Source organism: Myxine glutinosa, chromosome 11 (genome assembly GCF_964187855.1).
Source record: "Myxine glutinosa chromosome 11, kmMyxGlut1.1, whole genome shotgun sequence".
Classification (NCBI taxonomy): Eukaryota; Metazoa; Chordata; class Myxini; order Myxiniformes; family Myxinidae; genus Myxine; species Myxine glutinosa.
In genome coordinates this window covers 715,085-733,100 of record NC_136271.1, presented here as the reverse complement: position 1 = coordinate 733,100, position 18,016 = coordinate 715,085, and the positions used below count along the sequence as shown (strand labels likewise).

Genomic DNA, 18,016 nt, shown 5'->3' with positions numbered 1-18,016 from the left:
GAGCTTGACCAGGTGAGCTCTGTTTCCGACAACTCAGAATCGTATGACCTGCTTCATATTGATTCTCATCATAGGCGGGACCCTCTTCTTGCCAATGTTGTCGTCAACAATCGACCATTGCAAATGGAGGTCCACACTGGTGCGGCCGTCTCGCTCATCAGCCATGCTGTTTTCACAAACCTGTGGAGTGATGCTGACCGACCCCATCTGAAACCTACTACCTATGGACTCTCCACCTATACAGGTGAGAAGATTGTTCCCTGCGGTACATGTGACGTCATGGTGGGCTACGATAACCGTGAGTTTCACCTTCCCCTGATCGTCATTCCTGGAAAGGGCCCTTCCTTACTCGGCAGGAACTGGTTGAGCATACTTCGACTGAAGTGGAAAAGCATTCATCAACTCCGTGCAGCCAACGTTTCTCCTACCGCAGCATACACACTCAAAAATGTGCTGAATACGTACCCGGATGTCTTCAAGGATTAGATTGGAACCTTGAAAGGACATACAGCTAAACTCAGGGTTGACCGGGATGCCAATCCTATATTTTGCAGAGCTCGCCCAGTCCCTTTCGCCCTGCGGGAGCGGATTGACAAGGAACTGGATCATCTTGAAAATCTGGGGAGTATCGAGCAAATCCAGTATGCCGAATGGGCGGCGGCCATCGTTCCGGTCATAAAATCGGACCAGTCCATCCGCATATGTGGAGATTATAAAATGACCGTGAACAAGTGTTCTTCATTGGATAAATATCCAATCCCGAGGATCGAAGACCTCTATGCTCGTCTCACGGGAGGCAAGACTTTTAAGAAACTCAATCTCAAATCCGCCTATCTACAGCTCCGCTTGGACGAGAATTCGAAACAGTATCTTACCATCAACACGCATCGTGGGTTGTACAGGTACCACCGACTTAGTTTTGGAGTGAAATCTGCACCTGGAATTTATCAGCATGTCATGGACAGTTTATTTGCCGCCGAACGCAATGTCGTTTGTTACCAGGATGATATTCTGGTTACTGGTCGTACGGACGCGGAACATCTACAAAACCTGGAGAGAGTTCTGAAGAAGATTTCGGACTCTGGCCTACGTTTGCGTCGAGACAAGTGTAAGTTTATGGAGCCATCAGTCACGTACCTGGGTCATACGATTGATGCCGAGGGTCTACACCCGACAGATGAGAAAGTCCGAGCTATCAAGGATGCTCCTGCTCCACGAGACGTGACCGAAATGAAGTCATACCTCGGGTTGCTTCAGTTCTATGGTCGTTACATCCCGAATGTGACCGATGTTTTGGGCCCCCTTTATCGGCTTTTGAGGAAAGGAGGCTCCTGGAGCTGGGGATCCACTGAACAATCAGTATTCCAGACCTCTAAGGATCTGCTCAAATCGTCCAATGTTCTCGTTCATTTTGATCCAGAGAAGGATCTTGTGCTGACATACGATGCCTGTCGGTATGGAGTGGGGAGTGTATTATCACACATGATGCCTGATGGTACGGAAAGACCAGTTGCATTTGCATCCAGAACGTTGTCACCGGCAGAGAAGAACTATTCCCAACTTGACAAGGAAGGATTGGGAATCGTTTTCGGCGTCAGCAAATTTCGCCAGTACCTTCTTGGACATCATTTCACGATTCGCACTGATCACAAGCCGCTGATCAGTCTGTTTGGTCCAACTAAGGCGACGTCTGACACACTACCACCCAGGATCATCCGCTGGTCACTGTTTCTCGCTGCTTATGACTACACCATATGTTATAAGCCCGGTTCGTCTATCACAAATGCAGATGCCATGAGTCGGTTACCCCTTCCAGAATCCGTTGATGATTCGCCTACACCAGGATCCATTATCGCACTGATGGATCATCTGGAAGATTGTGCTGTCAATTCCGGCCAGATCCACACTCATACTCGACGAGACCCCGTTCTGTCCAGAACTGTTCAGGCTGTACAGCTTGGATGGCATTTGCTACCTGAGGGTAACCCAGATTTTGCGGCTTTTAAAGCACATAAAAAACGAACTCAGCGTGGAAAATGGTTGCCTACTCTGGGGATGTCGTGTCGTGATCCCGAAAAATCTGCGTTCCAGGGTCATGGATGAAATCCATGACTGTCACCCCGGGATTGTGAAGATGAAGTCACTCGCCAGAAACTATGTGTGGAGGCCGAATCTTGATGCTGATATCGAACATCATGTTCGACATTGTTACCCTGCCAGAGCACCCGGAATACACCTGCGAAAGCGCCACTGCATCCCTGGGAATGGCCAAGCGAACCGTGGCATCGCCTACATCTCGATTATGCCAGGCCTATTAACGGCAGCATGATTCTAATAATTACGGACGCGCACACAAAATGGATTGATGCCTATGTGACGCGTGGTATACGTCAGCCATTGTCATCGAAAGACTCAGATGCTGTTTCGCCACCCATGGTCTGCCCAGGATGATCGTGAGTGATAACGGTTCGTGTTTTTCCAGGGCCGAGTTTGCCGAGTTCACACGTTGGAACGGCATCAAACATAAGTTTGTCAGCCCACATCACCAGGCTTCAAATGGCTTGGCCGAACGATCCGTGGGAATCATCAAATCCGGATTGCAGAAACTTCAGGAGGGAACCCTGGAAACAAAGCTGTCTCGTCTCCTGTTCAAATACCGCATCATGCCACAATCAACAACCGGTGAAGCTCCGTCTGAGTTATTGATGAAACGACACTTGAGATCGATACTTGACAATCTCAAACCAGACATATCATCAAACGTTTATCAGAGCCAGCTTAATCAAAAGTTGGTGCACGATAAGACGTCCAACAGTCGATGTATCAACATTGGAGATCCAGTGTTTGCCCGAAAGTTTGGTGCAGGTGCGACGTGGCTACCGGGGGACATCATCGAGAAGCCAGGTCCACTGTCCTGTGTGATTCGCCTGCAGGACGGCCGCGAAATTCGTCGACATCAGGACCACATAACCTACCGTCACTGTGAGTCAATAGAGCCTGCAGCATCGTCACAGTCAGGACAACAGTTCGACCCACCACTGCCCGGAGATCGTCGTGGCCGCTCCAGCCGGCTCGGATGCCCCGAAAACCTCTGCGAACGCTACACCCTTTGTGGAGACCAAAGGAATCACCTCGGACTCTGTATCCACTGGTACACCGCGACCCAAAGGAATCACCTCGGACTCTGTATCCACTGGTACACCGTGACACTCAATGCGTGAGAGAAAAGCACCCGACCGGTTTAATCTTTGAAGATGTTTTTTTTTTCACGGTGACACATGTTCTATTTTCACGGTGACACATGTTCTATTTTCATGTATTTTCATTTTTCTCATAACCGTTTGCACACATATTTTCACATGTTTTGGAAATGTTGCTTTCGAAATGTCAATTCTTGAAATGTAGCAGGTATTGCTCTTGGTAATTTTGGACTTAAAGGGGAGGATGTCATGTATGAAGTGCAAATATTCACCGTTGTATCCCTACACCATGACCGCATTGTATCCCTACACCGGGACGGCATTGTATTCCTACGCCCCAGCTCGGATGGCGCTGAGGTGAATCGGGCCTGTATCGGCAGAGTGAATAAACGTGTACGACAATTGATCGTAGTTTGTCGAGATACTTTTCAAGATGGCATCTACAAATCATGATATATTTTATCTATCATTATTAGTAGATTATTTTATCTATTTATTTTACTTAATCCACTAACATGTTATGTTGTTGGTGGCGGTGGAGCACGTGGGTCCAAATGCGATGACCCTTTGATTATGTAAGAGTGTCGAGTGATTTGAGGAATCTCACTGGATCCTGTCCCCCATTTCTAGGCGGATGTGCAAGAGTCGCGATTGAAGCCGACAGCAAAGCCAAGTTTCTATGTGAAAGGGATGGTAAAGACAGACAAATCATGGAACTTCAAAACCACCACCAAAAGTAAAACAACGGTGAGAAATGCACAGCTCGCCGTCACAAACGATTTTGTTAATGAACTCACTTCCTTGTTTTCTTGCTGTATTGTTCCAATTATTGATACGAGATCAGGAGTATAATCTCTTGAAGTGTGATATGTTGATCTTACACGCACAGCTAAGCATTTCTAGAAGAATCCGCATTTTTATCTTCCAAGCGTTTCTATGTGTAAGAAATTGAAAAGTTTCTGTTGCAGGAATTTGTGATTTTTCGACCAATTTATCATGCAAGGCCAGCACAGATGGGTTCCATTTGGAGGACCACAAACAGCGGAAGTCATTAAAAACCATCAAGATCCAATTTTGGATCCATCAAGAGGGGAGGAAGGAGGAAGGAGGAGGAGGGAGGGGGGAGGGAAGGAGAAGGAGGGGGGAGGGAAGGAGGAGGAGGGGGAGGGAAGAAGGAGGAGGGATGGAGGAAGGGAAGGAGGAGGGATGGAGGAAGGGAAGGAGGAGGGATGGAGGAAGGGAAGGAGGAGGGAGGAAAGGAGGAGGAGGGAGGGAAGAGGGAAGGAGGTGGGAGGGAAGGAGGAGGGGGGAAGGAGAAGGAGGAGGAAGGAGGAGGAGGAGGAAGAGGAGAGAAGGAGGAAGGAGGAGGGAAGAGGGAGGAAGGAGAGAGGAGGGACGAAGGAGGAGGAGGGACGAAGGAGGAGGAGGGACGAAGGAGGAGGAGGGAGGGGTGTCGATATCGCACAAGAATGTTAGTCAACGAAAAAATGGGTACGTGAAAATAAAAAGGCAGCTCTGTATACTGTGATGCCATGGCTTGCAAAAGTAACCTGAATAGTGTTTACCAAGTGGTGGTTCACCTTGTCAAACATATTCAAAAAGGGTGCTATAACACACCCAAACTTCCCCCGCCTTGTGACTAATTAAGTACACAGGCATTTCTCACTTCAATTGTGGAGCCCTCTCCAAGCAGCTGAAGCACTCCAACGAATTGGGTGATAAGGAACGGCTGGCTTGGCAAGCGATAGCAAGTTGATTGCTTCTGGTTGAAGTGGCTGAGGAATTTAAAAAAACGGATATATTTCAAGCAGAAAATCATGTGTAAACCATTGAGAGCAGACAAATTCAAAAAAGGGTGTTATAACACCCCCAAACTTCCCCCGCCTTGTGATTAAAAACAAAAAGGGAGCTCTGTCTACTGTAATGCCATGCTTGCAAAAGCAGCCTGAATAGTGTTTACCAATGGCTAGATATCGTAAATTTTGTCAGTTTTCACTCCAGATTTGGCCATTATTGAGTATACAGCATCCAAACCTTATATCCGAATTCAGATTTTGATGACATGCTTCAAATATGTAATGATGATCGATCGTGTTTCCAAGGCAACACACGTTTGAGTCGGCCAAAACAAAATGGCGGCTTAAGAACCCAGGTGGGTACAGTGAGCTGACCAAGATGGCGGGCCGACATATTGGTACACCACCACATCGGGTTTTGTTTCTTATGAGCACCTCGTTAATCATCTTCAACAAGGGTGTTGTAACACACCCAAACACCCAGTTTTCATCCTTGCAATCTGTTGGCGGTCCAGGTGTAGTAATGCAAAGTTTGGGGGTGCTAGGTTTCAATGTTTTGGAGTTATGGAGTTATGGAGGGGACAGTCGGACAGACAGACACTGCCTTTTATTATTATTATAGATGACTGTGATTGTAGCATATGCATAGTTTAACAGTAGTTTCTATATTTTTTGTAGCTGTACTAACTCTTTCCATTCTTTGCATCACGTCCATGGTCTAGGGTTGTTAATCGTGTGCTGTAATTTAATGATTACAAGAACCAAGGTTAATCCTCTTGGACACCCTCACAATTGTATCCCAGCGAATGGGACATTTGGGACCGACAGGGCTGCGGGACATCTTCCCATCTTTCTCTTGTTTGCCATATAGTTTTAAATTGTAATCAAAATTCAAAATTTGCCAAGGATACCACACAAAACTACCGACTGTTAAAGAAATGTCATGGACCATTCCCAACCTCACTCTCCTGTACATCTGCTGATTCACCCAATACCACTCGTAATGAGGTTGGAGTTTCTCTGGACAATGATTTAGAGAATGTGTTGAAGTGGGGGCATGACTGCAGGTAACCTTCGATGCGAAGAAAACTAAACTGTTGTACATATCTCCTTCTAGAAACAGGTCTTTCCCATCTGTGCACATGGGATATTCAACCTAAACAGAATCATCGGAGCTTCGGCTTCTTGGTCTGGACATGTCTTCTAACCTCCGTTGGGATAAGTACATTTCTGGTATTGCTAAGAGTGCTTCCAAGCGAGTTGGTTGTCTTTATCGAGCGCAGAGGTATTTACCTCCTGAGGCCATTTTATACCTGTTGTTGGAGAATGTTGAGAAGACTCAGGAGACTCCAATAAACGAAACAGCTTTTACAAAGTAAAGATTTCTTATAATTAATAAATCACTTGTTTCAAAATAATAAGGAACTACAATAACTAAAACGAATTGGTAATTCAAGTCGATGGTTCTTCATCTTCAGCCGGTCCTCTGCGCAGCGCTGTTCAAATGGACACTCGTTCCGTTCGACAAGGGTTCTTGGTGACAAGTCTTCTTGCTACCAGGAATGTCCACGTTTTATGAGCACACGAATACACAAAAGTTTTAATCCTTTCTCCGCTAACTTTAATCCCTTCTCCGCTAATATTAATCCTTTCTCCGCTAATATTACTCGGTCCTGCACGCTCGCCTCACCGGCACCAGCCCGCCCCCCAGGTTTTGATAACTATCCCCTCCTGCTGGGAGTTCCTCCAACCCTACATTTGCATCCCGATGTTAAACAATAGTAAGAGCCTAGGAATGTGTTCTAGCCCGGGGCCGTGACAAGGCGAACAAAGGACTCCCAGGTTTCGCTTATCTCCGTGCTCCGAGGTCCAAGTTCCTGACATTCTTTCGAACCACCTGCAACTACCTGCTCACTCACCAATCCCAACCAATATGATTTATATATATATTTATTCATACTTCCACACTGTATAAGGCAGCTATACGTCCTCTCATGGAGTACCGTTGCCACATTTGGGCTGAAGCACCAGCCTGCCACTGATCTTTACTTGATAGGCTCCAGAAACGCATAGTCAACCTGGTTGGTGTGGAGATGGGTTCAACTCTTCAACGTCTCTCACCGTAGGACGATTGCCACTCTTGGTTTGTTTTAGAGATATTTTCATGGCAAATGTTCTGTTGGACTTTCTAACTTGGTTCCTCCCATACAAGTGTTTGGACGTAAGACCTGGTTTGCCATCTCCGCTCACTCATACACTATAGCTGGTCCAAGATGCAGAACGAAAGGCCATGCTGATAGTTTTATCCCTCGTGCTGTCTCGAACTGGAATTCACTACCTGTACCATGCTTTCATTTATCCTACGATTTTCTTGTTATTTTTCTTGTTGTTTTTCCATTATTTTTTTTATATATATTTTGTTTTGCTTTATCTTTATATTTTTCAAATTTTCTCTTAGCCCAGTGGTTCTTAACCTTTTTAAAGGCGCTGAGCCCTAACCAAACCCATCGAACACTCGCGCAACCCCTCAAATTTGACCAAAAAAAATTTAAGAATTGCATCTTAATGCGTTTTCTGTTCTTCTTTCCGGGAGGCGATCTGGGAAATGCGTGGTTTTGTTTTGGCAAGGGCCACCCGCAAATCATTTTCTTTGTTTTAATGTCCACCAGTTTCGAAAACACATGCTCACAGAGATACGTTGTAATGAACGGCGTGAGGATCTCAAGGGCAATTTTAGCGATGTGAGGATACCCTTCCATTTGGCGGCACCAAAACGTTGAGAGCGTTGTTGTGCCGAAGAGTTGTTGTTGAGTCTGGCTCTGCTGAAGTTCGATGAGGTCGTCGAGGTATTGGTCGTTGACATCTGCCGTTACACGTCGAAAGTAAACGGCTGCCGCACCCATGCTGGGTATTGCTCTTGGTCGGGGAAGTAGCCGTCGAATGACTTTCCCAGCTCATCCAAGTGCGTGGCAATCGCTTGCTTCAGCTCCCCCGGTACAGCAGTGCCTCCAACTTCAGACTCATCTTCGATCCCGCTCACGTACTCGTGCAGTAGCGAAAAGTTTGCGAAGTTGTCGTTCTCTGTTCGCCGCCTCCACAACGGTAACTTCTTTCGGAAAGCGCTCAGCTTTTCTTCAGATTCGATGACATTCACTCCACCGCCCTGCATCTGGCAATTGAGATGTTTGAGTGCGTCGAAGATGTCAGCCAAGTACGCCAAGGCGAGGATGAACTCTGACTCTTGGAAGTGCGTTGCATGGCAATGCTGGTGTTCTCGCAAAAACAGGGCTAATTCTACACGCAAGGCAAAAACACGGCTCACTACCTTCCCTCGTGATAACCATTGAACGTTAGAGTAACAGAGAAGGACTTCAAATTCAGAGCCGATTTCATTGCACAGCTCTTTGAAGATGCGATGATTCAGAGCATGGCTTCGCACGTAATTCACAGTTTCAACGACGATTTTCAGAACGTTGGCCAGTTTTGGAGGCAGGGTTTTTGATGCCAGCACGTGTCTGTGGTGATGATGTGTGGTGCATCGGCCTTCACCAGCGCTCCAAAACCGGAGTTGCATCCCATGGCTGGAGCTCCGCCCGAGCAAACTGCAGACACCATGTTCCACGAGAGGCCATTGCTTCTGAAGAAGTCGTCCACAAGCTTCTTCACGTCAGCTTCCTTCGTCGTTGTTGTGAGAGGCTTTACAGAACAGAAAGTCTTCCTTGATCTCGTCTCCTTTGACATAACGCACAAATAAGATGAGCTGGCTCAAATTCGAAACGTCGGTGGTCTCGTCGAGTTGACGGCTGAATTTCGTCGGGCTCGTGACTGAATCTGCAACTACCTGGGCGAGGATGTCGTCGCTCATGTCGTCGATTTTGCATCTGATGGTGTCATTTGAGAGTGGAACGAGAGACGACTTTTTTTCAGCAGCTTTTCCCAGCATGATGTTGGCCATCTTCAACGCGGCCGGTTTGATGAGCGTCTCGCCAACGGTGTGCGGTTTGCCCTGCTTTGCGATCAGGTACGCAACTTCATACACGGTGAGGATCGGTTTGTCAATTGGAATGAAGCCGAGAGTGGGCAAGGTAGCACTTGCGTCGAATCGGACTCTCTTCAATTTGAATTCATCTAGCATTGCGTCTTTGTACTGCCCCTCGCCGTGCATTTTTTTGAAATGTTCCCGTAGTTTTGCTGGTGCTAGGCTGGAGTTGCTCAACTTGACATTGCAAAGCATGCATTGAGGACGCTGACCTCCATCCCATTCCGTCAAACACGTGAACCCGTACCGCACGCAATCTAAGACTTAGCCCCTTGGCCCTTACCTGAAGTGGCTGTATGCCTTGTCTGGGGCGATATCCATAAAAAAAAACCAATAAAAAAAACCCGAATCTACAATATCCATCGGGCTATCTATACAAGCAATTAAGATAGCCAGCTTCATGGTGATGGTGAAGCTTACTTGCACCATGGTGATCCATAGGGATATCTATACAAGCAATCAAGATAGTCAGCTTCATGGTGATGGTGAAGTTTACTTTCACCATGGTGATCCATGGAGCTATCTATACAAGCAATTAAGATAGCCAGCTTCATGGTGATGGTGAAGTTTACTTGGATCATGGTGATCTGTAGGGCTATCTATAAAAGCAATTAAGATAGCCAGCTTCATGGTGATGGTGAAGTTTACTTGCACCATGGTGATCCATAGGGCATTCGATACAAGCAATTAAGATAGCCAGCTTCATGGTGATGGTGAAGTTTACTTGCACCATGGTGATCCATAGGGCATTCGATACAAGCAATTAAGATAGCCAGCTTCATGGTGATGGTGAAGTTTACTTTCACCATGGTGATCCATCGGGCTATCTATACAAGCAATTAAGATAGCCAGCTTCATGGTGATGGTGAAGTTTACTTTCACCATGGTGATCCATAGGGCTATCTATACAAGCAATTAAGATAGCCAGCTTCATGGTGATGGTGAAGTGTACTTGCACCATGGTGATCCATAGGGCTATCTATACAAGCAATTAAGATAGCCAGCTTCATGGTGATGGTGAAGTGTACTTGCACCATGGTGATTATTATCGAGTTGGTAATCTTGTCCTTATTCTTTGCTGGAATCGATAATGAAAATCCCACGTCATCTTTTCAATTGTTATTTAATGGAGCAAAATGCGCAACTATTGCACACTTTGGCTGGCACAGGTGAATTTGTGTGCAATACACACCTTATCACAAAGCCCTTTTTCCATAAAGTTATTTTACATGCTCTTACCATACCCACTAATTACTGTGTACTCCTCCTTCTCCGTATTACTGTTCCTGCAGTGCCCGGAATTTAATGAGGCGTTTGTGTACAGCGTGGACCCGGCGGCCATGACAAGGGCACGTCTTCACATGTACTTGCTAGCACGTACTCCACGTAAATACCTGCTGGGTGAAGCTGTGCTGCCACTACAGGATGTATGCCCTGAAGACACCACCTACACCGTACCTCTGCGAGAGATTGTGGTCAGCCAGGTACACGATCTGTGAGCCGGCCTGACGTTCACCAAATAAACTTGCATTACAATGACCTCCGCCACCGAAGGTGGATGAACGTTATGTTTTCACCCCTGTCTGTCAGTTGTCAGTTTGTCTGCCTGTGAACAAGATGTCTCAAAAAGTTGGAGACTGATTCGGACAAAATTTGCTGGAGCGGTAGTGTATCTGACGAGGACGAAACGATTAGACTTAGGTGAAGATATGAATATGGATTCGGATACGAAAAATTATTTAATTTTTTAAGTGATTCTTCACCATTGAGGGATCGGGTGAAAAGCGACATATACCATGATATGTTAAGTTATGAATGACTTATGACTAAACTAGGAGGATGAGTTGGTTAGGTGACAAGAACAAGCCGATTAGATTTTGGTTCAGGTCCGAATCCAGATCCGGCCTATCGGTGGGATACTAAACATAGACCGTTCAGCCTGGTTGGGAATGAATCAACATTAAACAGGATGAGTATGAGCCAGGGAGATATAGAGCTGAAGGTGTACAAATATCAAATGTATTGATGACAAATCCAATCGACGATAGTGTGACACATTTGTACGACATTTTTCATATCCACTACATGTAAGTGTTCGTTTAGTGGAACCTTGTACAACAGGTGATTGCTGGAGGCGAGCTACAACTGGGTACCTGCCTGAACTTGTCCGATGGAACCATTGCGGTGCAGGTGCTGGAGGCAAAGAATTTACGGAAGGTCTCTGGAGTCATGAATGGAAGTAAGTCATGGATGTTTGATGAAATTCGTTCTGGGAGGTTATGGAGGTCAGTGTTGAGTTAAACACTACTGAGTGAGCAGATTGAGGATCTAGCTCGGAATTAATTAGCATGTCAAACAAGTTAAAGGTACAAGCTCTTTTCAGAGTATACCACTTCAGTACAAGTTGCAAAAGTGGAGATAAATAGTCACCAAATACATGAACACATGAAAATGTATGTATTTTATATTGTGTCGCATATGTATGTATGTACTGTCGCGTTCCTGGGGTGAACACCCCTGGGAATGGATTAGCTGAGCAAGCTTAACAATCCGAGGCGTTCAATTCAAATATGAAGGAGTTAATGTGCATGGGGGGGGGGGGGGGGGGGGAGTGCAGCGAATCTCTTACCTTCATGGACCCCACTGGACGTCTTCGAATCTGGTATCACCGCCAACCGACACGGAATTCAAATGTACAATAAAAATGATTAATAAAAATAAATGCAGGCAACAAGGAAATGTACGATAAAACTAAATGGAGCGCTCCCATATGGACCAGTATACACACAAGGGGAAAAATAAATGTGAAAATAAGCGTGTTACTTAGCTCTGAGCATCTCTTGAACCCCGTCGTGAATCGTCACAGCCCCCGTGTCCTTGTGTGGGAACAGCACACTGGTTGGCGCACAGTCTGTTCAACAGTTCACAGTTCAAGTTGGAACAGGACCTAGCGCGCCGTTCGGTCACTCCAGCTACGCTCGTCCTCGTTGTCCGCTTCTCATATCAACAACGTCTCTCAGGGCACCAGAATCCACGAGCTGCAACCTCCCCAACTCACGATCATCGAAACCCAAACCAGGGGTATAAAATGCCGACTCCGATGTCTGCAAGAGCGATAATGAATGCCACTGCTCGTGATGAAATCCCCACGCAAGAGCCACCATATATGTGCCCGTTCTTTATGAATCCCAAAGCAGACAGAGCAATGATCAACCGTTCGCAATGGAGGCCAGCCTGGAGAGAGAGAGAGAGAGAGAGACAACATGTCGGGACACAACCGTTCACCACCAAAGCCAGGACCCAAAGAGAAAAAGAAAAGAGAGAAAATGTCGGAACACAGTCTTTTGTTCTCTAGGCTCTTAGGTCACCCGACAATGTCCGCGCGTGGTCTAATCAACGGCTGCCACCACATCACTCTATCGCCGTCCTGACCAATCGTTCTTCGGGGCGTGGCCTCATCGCCACTTGCCGGCCTTTGTGATCACAAGGTCGGTGGTATCAGCGGTAGTTTACAATGTCCTGTTCCGGTTCCTTTTATTTGTTGTTATAATGCCTGGCTGGTCTGGCTATATATGTGTGCGCGCTGCATTGTCATTAGGAACAGAGGGGAAATAACAGAGGCAATTACATACAGGGGATTTACCATTAATCCCGAACTAATTAACACAACCACACCCCCCTCATGAGGACAAAGATACTATAACACGACATCCAGTCCAAATGGATTCCCTACTTATGGTACATGGGGGTTCTTCTTCTTCATCACGACATACGAGCATGGTAATCTATACACTTCTACCTGGACAAAGGTAATCATTGCCTAGCCCCAAAATATTGGCACCCTTGCACGTTTTTCAAATAATGCACCATTTCTTCCAGGTTCTGCAATATTAATAGTGAAATAAAGAGTTGTGGAGACCAAATACTTTTATCAATTTCAACTTATTTTTGGAGAAAATTGTGAGTTATTTGAAAAAGGTGCAAGGGTGCCAATATTTTGGCCACGACTACGTGTGTGTGTGTGTATATATATATATACATACATATATGTATATATATATATACATACATATATGTATATATATATATATACATATATGTATATATATATATATATATATATATATATATATATATATATATATATATATTGTTGCGGTTTTTCGAAGCCCGTTCCCTTACAAAGGGGAGATTGAGCCCCTTTTTCCCTCTGGGTCTGCAAAACCACGAGACCGATTCGCCACTTCCGGGCAGACGTGGAAAAGGGTTTCGGGACAATTTCACACGTATCTTGAGTACCCACGCCGCAGCAGCAGCGGGGATCGAGTCTCGCACGAACCACGCGTAATTGCGTATGCCCGAGCGGATGGTGTACCACGTGACTCGTGCTGTTACTTTTCTAGAAAACCCGATTAGAGCGATCCAATTCGTACCATGCTAAGCCAATGATGGAAGAGACAAAACGGTCAAATCAGAAGGAATAACAGGGTTTATTTACACTAGTTACAATGATTGGTAGAAGGAAAGGGACACAGAGCAGACTTAATCAATCTTAACTTATTTTTCCCAGACACGGGCCCGATCACTCACATGGGGAAATGGAAGAAGAATGTTCCCGCGCCGAACGCGCCTGCTTCGGTCGCTCCAGGAACAGCTCACCCGGTCCTGGCCCCCTGGCGGTCACAGCACGAGTCCCGGCGAAGGCAGGCAGGCGGGAAAATCCTCGCGGCGCGTATCGGGCAAAGGCAGGCAGGAGGAAATATCGCGCGTCTGTGGCCCGGCGTGGGTCGTCTTTACAGCGCGATTAATACTGCGCAGAGTGCGGGGAGCAGGGCAAGTTCGTGTACAACGGGGTTATGCACATCTCCTTCTGAACTCACCTCAACTCAGCGCGTCTCCTCTCGTAACTCAACTGTACTCATGGGCTGCGCAACTCATCTGGGATCTGACTCCAGCTCAACTCATAACTGAGGTGGGGGGCTCTGGGCATAGGGTTATATGGCCCCGCCCTAGCCAGACTCGAGTGTTCCAAACCCCGCCTTTTGCCGCAGTGGTAAGTCACTCCCCTCGAGCCCTGATTGGCGGCTCGCCAATCGGACTGACAGGAGGACTGATTATTATTATTATTTTTTGTATACTGAATCGAGGCTCGTGAAAGAGCTAACATTTATTTCACAAACAAATCAACCAGACAAACAAAATATATCAAAAGAGGGAGCGGAAGACAAGATGGGGAGAGAAGGGGAAGCACACAAACATAACATTTGAGAGCAGGGAGATGTGTGGGGGGGGGGGGGGGGGAGGAGGCGTGGGAAGGGGGGTGGGGGGGGTGGGAGAAGTATAAAACACAAGAACACCAAGGACTTCCCAGACAGAAGTTGGTATTTCAAAAAAGTGGATTTGGGGTGAAATTAGCGGGGGTAGAAAAGATCAAGGTTTTGGATGGGGGAAGATAAGAGATGGTGGTGAACAGCTGTTTTAAAGACCTGGAGGGTGGAGTGGGATTGAAGAGAGTGAGGGAGTTTGTTCCAGAGGTGGGAGAAAAGCGGAATGAAGGAGTGAAGGTGAGCAGAGAGTCTTGATTTTGGCAGTTTAACCATAAGAGGGTTGCAGGCAGATCTTGTGCGACCTGTAGGAATATTTGGGGGACAGAGCCCAGAGAGAGCTGGGGGGGGGGGGGGGGGCAAGGCCAGAGAGGAGTCGGTAAAAGACGGAAAGACCACCAACCTGCCTGTTTTGAGTGAGTGAAAGGCCTTTGGAGTTAGCTTCATCACGGGAGATTCCAATGATTCTGAACGCTTTGGTTTCAACAGCGTGAAGACGAGCTAGGTGTGAGGCAGGAGCACCGGCCCAGAGGGGAGAGCAGTATTCCATTGAGCTGCGGATGAAAGCCTTGTATGTGGTGAGGAGCTCAGGTGTGCCAAGGAAGGACTTCACACGACGGAGGATGCCCAGTCGGCGACTGGCTTTGGAGGCCAGATTTGAAATGTGGTTTTCCCAGGAAAGATCATGGCAGATAGTGAGACCCAAAAGCTTGAGTGACAGAACTTCTTGGAGAGGATTATTCAGAAAGTGGATGGGAGGGTTGTCCAGTCGGTCTTTTCGGAGAGACATCGTAAGAGGGTGAGGAGGCTGCAGACTGCCGATCTGAGGGATGAGGAATGGAGCGACTTAAGAATGATAAGAAGCAACTCGCTTATTGGCGAGGAGGACAAATGACGGAAGAGCCTGGGTGATAAAAGAACGCGCTAGCGGACATTTTGCTCTCTTCTTCGTCGCTTCGCTTTGCTCTGCGCTTCGCTTTGGTCTGCGCTTCGCTTCTCTCTGTGTCTGATCTGGATCGCAGCAGTCGGCATTTATCTCTCTCGCTCTGGAAAATAAAGTGAACGATTGTGCTTGGACGACAGGCTCCAGGAAGCAATTGGACCGACCGGGTTCGGAGGCACCACTGATAGACATGCAGAGGCAGCGGCAGAGCCGCGGACCGAGGGCTGCAGTTTCCCACCAAAGACGACGAAGACGGGCATGGCTGGAGGAGCGAGCTGGACGCAGCCCGTTCGATTCACACGGAAGGCCTGTTGCGTGCCAGCAGTCGCGGTTGAGTGAACGAGGGCGGAGGGAGGCCTAACAGCGCGGGAGCGAGCGGTTCCCGCCAGCGACCGGGCGGTTTCCCCAACACCCTGGCCGATTCTGACGACCCCTGACGAGACCCCACCAGTGATCAGAGTTAGGTGCACCCACACACACATTATTTTCAGTTATCTTTCTCTGTGTCTGTGTTTCAGGTCTGTGGGGACGTCCCAATTTGGGAAATTATTTGATCGTGTGTTTCTTTGTTACCGGCATTTCTTTTAATAAAACCTGTTTCTTTTTGTACATTTTAAATCAGTTTAGTGGGAGTTATTTTCCGCAGGTTTGAGGACTGCCGGTGGGATCCATTGAGGTAAGTGCTCCTCAGTATCCTCCAACACGGGAGATCTGTTTGAAGGGAAGGGCTGGGGGTGGGGGGGGGGGGAGGGGGGGAGGGGGAGGGAAGTGGTACACGGTACAAAACAAAATGACACTACAAGGAATTTTCGGAATGAAGTCGGGGATTGAAAGATGTGGATTTGGGGTGTATTAAAGGGGGTAGAAAATATCAAGGTTTTGGATGGGGGAAGACAGATGGTGGTGAACAGCTGTTTTAAAGACCTGGAGGGAGGAGTGGGATTGAACAGAGTGTGGGAGTTTGTTCCAGAGGTGGGAAAAAAGAGGAATGAAAGAGTGAAGGTGAGCAGAGAGTCTTGATTTTGGCAGTTTAACCATAAGAAGGTTGCTGGCAGTTCTTGTGCGTCCTGCAGGAATATTTGGGGGACACAACACAGACAGAGCTGGGGGAGCTAGGCCAGAGAGGAGTCGGTAGAAGACAGAAAGACCACCAACCTGCCTGCGGTGACAGAGTGAAAGGCCCTTAGAATCAGCTTCATCGCTGGAGATACCAATGATTCTGAAAGCTTTGGTTTCTACAGCATGAAGCCGAGCTAGGTGTGAGGCAGGAGCACCAGCCCAGAGTGGAGAGCAGTATTCCATTGAGCTACGGATGAAAGCCTTGTATGTGGTGAGGAGCTCAGTTGTGCCAAGGAAGAACTTCGCATGATGGAGGATGTCCAGTCAGTGACTGGCTTTGGAGGCCAGCTGAGGGGTGAGATATGAAGTGGCAGAGAGTGGAGTCATCAGCAAAGAGATAGAGAGGATTTTGCAGAGAGTCGGAAAGATCATTGATGAATACAAAAAAAAAAGCACTAGGCCCAGAACACTGTCTTGAGGAGCTCCAGCCTTAACAGGAAGGGGAGATGAGAGAAATCCATTCAGGGCCACACGTTGACTGTGACAAGAAAGGAAGTCCACAAGCCATGCGTGGAGATTTCCATGGATACCATAGGAGGAGAGTTTGGTGAGAAGAGCGGGGTGCCAGACCGTATCGATGGCATGAGATATGTCAAGGGCGACGGCTCTGATTTCCTGTTTGGCATTGAGGGCCTCCATCCATTGTTGAGACAGCAGAAGCAGCATGCCCAGAGTAGAGTGACCTGGTCTGAATCCAAATTGATAATCCGAGATCAAGCCATTGGAGAAGAGGAAGGATTTAATATCAGAAGCAATGATGGATTCCATGACCTTGCTGATGATTGGGAGCAGGCTGATTGGTCTGTAGTTGCAAGGATCTGTTTTTGCACCTTTTTTTATGTAAAGCGGTGATGTTGGCTGATTTCCAAGCAGATGGTGGATGACCTTGAGCAAAAGAGAGGGAGAAAAGAACAGAGAGAGGATGTGAAAAAGATGCAGCGCAGGATTTTAGGACCCGTGGGCTGATGCCGTCTGGTCCAGTTGCAGAATCAGAATCGAGGTTTGATAGAAACTTCTCCACCTTGTCAGGAGAGAAGGACACAGGGTCATGGAGCAGTTGCGTTCGACTGGGAAAGGTGGGAACAGAGAGAGATGGGTTTGGGACACAAGATTTTGAGGCAAACACAGAGTTGAGGCATTCAGCTTTTTCACGTGCGGTGTCGGCTGTGTAGCCGTTTGAGGTAAGGGAAGGGATGGAAGGGCAACAAACACCAGAAACAGATTTCACCAGATGCCACCACGATTTGGAAGAGGGAGACAGGTTTGAGAGTTCAGTGCTGAGAGTAGAGAGATAATGTTTCCTGGTTTTCCTGAGGGTAGACACACTTGTTCCCGGCTTTGTGAAAGGAACTGAGATTGCCTTCTGTTGGATTTGCCTTCCAAGAGGCAAAGGCAGGTTGTTTCAGGGCAACTGCCTCACCACAAGATTCTGTGTACCGTGGACGGGAGGAAGGGTATGACAACTGAAGACTAGATGGGATAAATCTGTGCATGAGAGAGAGCAGTTTTCTTTGGAAGAATTCCGAGGATAAGTTGATGTCAGAGGCAGTGGAGATGGGAGACCAGTCCAGGTGATTGATGGCTGCCTGAAGACC

The 18,016-nt window shown here is 47.3% G+C and overlaps 1 protein-coding gene across 2 annotated transcripts in view; it reads left to right on the top strand.

The window, feature by feature from the left end:
- The window catches only part of TC2N (tandem C2 domains, nuclear), an 85,310-nt gene that overhangs the window by 56,246 nt on the left and 11,048 nt on the right, over positions 1-18,016 (top strand). For both annotated transcript variants that reach the window (XM_078786327.1, XM_068130031.2), the window contains exons 6-8: positions 3,831-3,947; positions 10,328-10,519; positions 11,157-11,274. In XM_078786327.1, coding sequence (XP_078642453.1) covers positions 3,831-3,947; positions 10,328-10,519; positions 11,157-11,274 — 427 coding nt within the window. The remainder of the gene's footprint in view (positions 1-3,830; positions 3,948-10,327; positions 10,520-11,156; positions 11,275-18,016) is intronic.